This window comes from Macadamia integrifolia, chromosome 12 (assembly GCF_013358625.1).
Source record: "Macadamia integrifolia cultivar HAES 741 chromosome 12, SCU_Mint_v3, whole genome shotgun sequence".
Taxonomy (NCBI): domain Eukaryota; kingdom Viridiplantae; phylum Streptophyta; class Magnoliopsida; order Proteales; family Proteaceae; genus Macadamia; species Macadamia integrifolia.
The window spans coordinates 10,505,675-10,510,822 of NC_056568.1; the positions used below are offsets into that span (position 1 = coordinate 10,505,675).

General features: G+C 38.2%; 1 protein-coding gene across 1 annotated transcript; it reads left to right on the forward strand.

Annotated features, from left to right (window-relative positions):
- Positions 1 to 1,926: 1,926 nt before the first annotated feature.
- On the forward strand, positions 1,927 to 4,836 carry LOC122057623 (rust resistance kinase Lr10-like). The gene is made up of 3 exons (XM_042619791.1): positions 1,927 to 2,757; positions 3,497 to 3,523; positions 3,608 to 4,836. Exons 1-3 carry the CDS (start codon positions 1,971 to 1,973, stop codon positions 4,723 to 4,725), a joined length of 1,932 nt encoding a protein of 643 aa, XP_042475725.1. The 5' UTR covers positions 1,927 to 1,970; the 3' UTR covers positions 4,726 to 4,836.
- The last annotated feature ends 312 nt before the right edge of the window (positions 4,837 to 5,148 follow it).

A 5,148-nucleotide genomic window follows, 5' to 3' on the forward strand; every position in this document is an offset into this window, starting at 1 on the left:
TGTATATACTTGGTATTTGAATCATATTCTTTTTGTGTATATATCATGCCTTCGGGCCCAAATGTATATAATTATTGTATCACAATTCGGGTATCAAGTATATAGGATTTATTCACAGGTAAAACTTAGTCTTCCGCTGATCTGATGAACTTATGTTAGTGTGTGTATGCTGTGGTGGAATACAGTATCTGATGATCCTGGCAGGTTTGGGTTAACTGGTGTTAACTCGGTCACCGCTCCGGTTCAGTGTGAACGGGGTGTGACATGACCAATATATGATTTCCATGATCAAGGATACAACTAATGTATTGCAGTAACATTATGCATGACTTAGTTATTTACTAGGTGGATAATAAATGAACTACATCATGCATCGCATCACGGACTATATCTGTGTTTCTTGCATGTTCCTTATCCCTCACCGAGCTAGTTAGATCTCACACCACATGTGTGTCCCTTTTTAGATGATGGTGCAGGTATGGTGGTACCTATAAGCAACGACACATCCTCTTTAATGGCTGACTATGGCCAAGACTGGTAGACATCAGATGTCGATGAGCACAATGTGGATAGTGTGCGTTATGACCGAAGGTTGTACTGCCCATTATCATTCCTCGTTTTTTTGGATATATAATTTGTTGATTATTATAATATACATCTTGATAAAGGCTAGGGCTACTTCTAACCTTAGTTAGGACTATGGATCAGATTCTCGTACGAGAACCATTCTTGCATGATGTAATCCACACTGATGGAATCTGCCACAGGGTACGTTTTTCCTTAGGTGGATTTCGTCTATGTGGATTAGTCCCATACCATTCTCATATGAGAACCTGATTTGCTCTCGGAGTTTGAAGGGTCCTAGATTGTCATTGGATTGAGTCAAGAGTCTCGAGAACCATGTCTTGGCAATTGTAATTGTACAAGCATGACGTTGTTTTTGTCTTGTGTTGCGAGGAAGCCAAAGTAGAAGAAACAGTAGTAGTGGGCTGTTGGATGGAGAACAGTTGAAGGAGAGGGAGAGTACCAGGGTAATTTGGGGTTTTTAAAATTCCGTGGATAGAAGGGAGTAGAGGTGTCAATTTTGAGCCCGCACTGGTAGGCCTGACCGAGCCCGACACGTTTATGGCGTTCACGGTGCAAGTAGCTAGCCTGTCAAGCTCCTGACCAGATCGACACGTTTATATGCCCGGCTTGAACCGACTCGTTGTAGCCCGACCCAGCCCGACCCCTTTTTATACTATATAAAATTCATATTCTGCCACTACTAGTAAAAAACAAATTAAGCTTTCTTACCCTTTGCTTTGTAATATGATTTGATTTAATTAAGCTTTATTTTGTAAGTTGTAAATGTCATAATCTCTTCTTTTTCTTTGTAAGAACAATCATAATCTCAAATCATTTCTCTTTTTTATTAAAGATTTTCCTCACATATTTTGGGCATTCAACCAACTTAAGAAAAGAATTTTAGGGTAGGCACATTTAAAACCCGTTTAGACTTAAATAGGTTCATAACTTAGTTAAGGCCCGGTTAAGACCCGTTTAAGGAAGCTCGACACCGAGCGACCTGATTATAAACCGTACCATGTCTCCCAAAGCTATGTCCGTTTACTTAAACAAGTGTTCATGGAGCAAGACTTCTAAGTGGTCAAGCTTGACCAAGACCGGCTCAACTCGACCGATTGACACCCTTAGAAAGGAGAGTAGAAGTTGTACTTTTTGGGGAGTTAGAAAAGATGTTGAGAGTAGGGGACTGATAATAAAAAAAAATATTTATTGATGAATCACAAAATATTAAATAATAATAATAATAATAATAAATCAAAAAAAATAAATTAATAAATTAGAAAAAAAAAAAAAAAAAAAAAGGCATATTGACGAACGAGTAAACGTCCATGAAACTAACAAAGCATTCAACTTGAAATATAAGTCAGTTTCCCAGCAATCCGCAGATGAGCTAGAGCTAACCTATGCAGACTTCTGTGGTATTCGCCTCCTTCCTCTTCCTCTTCTTCACCATAGCCATCTCATCTTCAAATCATGCTGCAACCCAAAATGACTGTATGTTACCATCAAATAGGTGCAGAGATGATGGTCCTGACATTCGATTTCCTTTCTGGATAAAGGGCCGGCAGCCCGAGCACTGCGGCTATCCCGGCTTCGCGGTATCTTGCACAGCCACGAGCGAAACTGTGTTGGAGCTGCCATTTTCGGGTTCGTTCTTTATAGGGAACATTAACTATGCATCACAGACAGTGAGTCTATATGACCCAGATGGCTGCCTTCCTCAAAAGCTTCTTCATCTCAATTTATCTGCCTCTCCCTTTCTTAATAAGGTATCTAATCAACAAGCTTATTATGCTGAGGGTACTCAGGAACGTGTGATCAGTTTCGTCAATTGTTCACCAACAGAACCGGAACGGGATATTAATGGCGATGGGCAGCTGATTTCCTGCCTTGGCGTCTCTGCAGGGCACCAAGTTTATGCCTTCTTCTCAGATCTATCTCTATCATATCTACCCTTGTCTTTTTGTGAAAAAATTAAGACCATCTCTTATCTAAAGCCAATGGATCCGGTCTGGTTCTATGAATTGTTTGTCCCAGATTCTAATCTCCTACTGAGTTGGTCCCAGCCATGGTGTGGAAGTTGTGAAGCAGAGGGAAGATATTGCAGATTGAAGAACAACACCAACAGAAGTGGACCTGAAAGTACTGAATGCTATAGCCTCCCCAAATCTCCTTCATCACTAGCCTTAGGTATGTATTATTAATATGCTCTCTGTCACTTTATTATTTGTGCCATAAGTATATCGCTCTATAAGACGGATTTTGTCTTCGATTGAAAGGCTTTTTGCCATGCCCTGCTTTTCTGTATGCAGGAAACTCATTAGGAATACATTGCTGGAAGAGAGATATTTGTTACTCCTTTTATTTATTTATTTATTTTCTTTCTCATTTATCAGCAACCGATCCTTCTTTTGTTTTTTGGGACTCTTTTAAGTGCTCTGTAGTTGGTTTTTTTTTTTTTTAGTTAATTGGGAAAAAAAGACTAGACCAAGATTTAAATCTAACAAATTGCTTGTCTGAATCCAAAGTTTTGGAAAATATTCTTATATCCTATGAATTCTCCTATCAGTAATTTGTCATGAGCATATCATAGCACACCTTAACTTCATATTTTTCTCCACCCACCCTTTTAAGGTGTGCTATGATATGCTCATGACAAATTACTGATCCAGTTTAACACACATGTTCTACCTTATGTTCAATTACTAAACTACAGCTTCAATCTTTTAATATGTGTGTGTGTGTGTGTGTGTGTGAGAGAGAGAGAGAGAGAGAGAGAGAGAGAGAGAGAGAGAGAGATATGATATTGCGAAGTTCATGAGCATGGAAATTTATCCTTTACTTGTAATATCAGCCAATGATTACTATGATATAAATTCTTATGCATACCTGAATGTATTGGTTCCTCTTTTTTTTTTTTTTTCTTCAGATGCATCTGCGAAGAAAGTTCTTACAGGTAAAACCACATACATTTTCACCTTAATGTGTTACTAAGAAATTCTCCTTTGTCCCTTAATAATTTTTGCTGTTTTATTTATAGGCGTAACCACAGGCTTCTTTCTTCTTGTTGTGGCAATAATGGTGTCCTTCAAACGCTACCGTGACTACAAATCAGATAAAATTGAAAAAGAGAACCAAGTAAGAATTCTAAAGTTCTTAGATGACTACAAAACCCTCAAGCCCTCAAGGTACACATTTGCTGACATTAAGAGGATTACAAATCAATTTAAGGAAAAGTTGGGAGAAGGCGGTTATGGTAGTGTGTACAAAGGAAAGCTTTCCAATGAAATTCTAGTTGCTGTTAAGGTCTTTAACAATTCCACTGGAGATGGAGAGGACTTTATTAATGAAGTTGGCACCATTGGTAGGATTCATCACATAAATGTGGTGCGTCTAGTTGGTTTCTGTGCAGATGGATATAGACGAGCTCTTGTCTATGAATTTTTGCCAAATGAGTCACTAGAGAAGTTTATCTTTTCGAGAGATACCAAGAGACCACACCTTGGTTGGGAGAAACTTCAAGATATAGCTACTGGCATAGCCAAAGGAATAGAATACCTTCATCAAGGATGTGAACTGCGTATACTTCACTTTGATATTAAACCACATAATATCTTATTAGATGAAAACTTCAACCCTAAGGTATCTGATTTCGGTCTTGCAAAATTATTTTCTAAGGACGAGAGTGCCATTTCCATGACTGCAGCAAGAGGGACAATAGGATATATTGCCCCTGAAGTGTTTTCTAGGAACTTTGGTCATGTTTCTCATAAATCAGATGTTTATAGTTTTGGAATAATGTTACTTGAAATGGTTGGTGGTAGAAAGAACATTGACAGCACTGTCGAGAACACTAGCCAAGTTTACTTTTCCCAATGGATCTATAATCATCTGAGTCATGGGAAAGAATTGGAAATCAGGATAGATGAAGATGGAGATGCTGGCATTGCTAAGAAGCTCACAATTGTCGCACTTTGGTGTATTCAGTGGTACCCAGTTGATCGCCCTTCAATGAAAGTAGTGGTTCAGATGTTGGAAGCAGACATAGAGAGCTTGATCATGCCACCTAATCCTTTCGACTCTACAATGTGTTTAGATACTAATGTTGCAAATAGTGGAAGACCCCTCTGCACGAAGTTACCGATCATCTCTGAATAAGGGTGTGCACAATATGTTGTTGTTGTCTTCTTTATTGATATAGTTGATTAGCATTGATAAACTTCTACCCATCACTCATTTCAGCCATTGTGTTTCAGGAGCCTGTTTTTTAAAGAGGTCAATGGTCTTGGATTTTTATCTATATATATATATATATATATGTTTTTATTTATTTATTTATTTATTTTTATTATTGAGAGGGGGGTGGGGGGGAGTCCTATCTATAGCTGAAATATATGTTCACCATTGAGGTTTTGTTGTAGAACAAAGATACATTGATACAAGCTTTTCATTGCCAAGGATATTTTTCTTGATATGAGTAACCTCTGTTTGTCATTGAACGAAAAATGAAAGAAGCCCTCAACATCATCTTGGTAGTGACCCAAGGAACACCTTTTTGTTTATCTGCCCCAAACTTCAAAT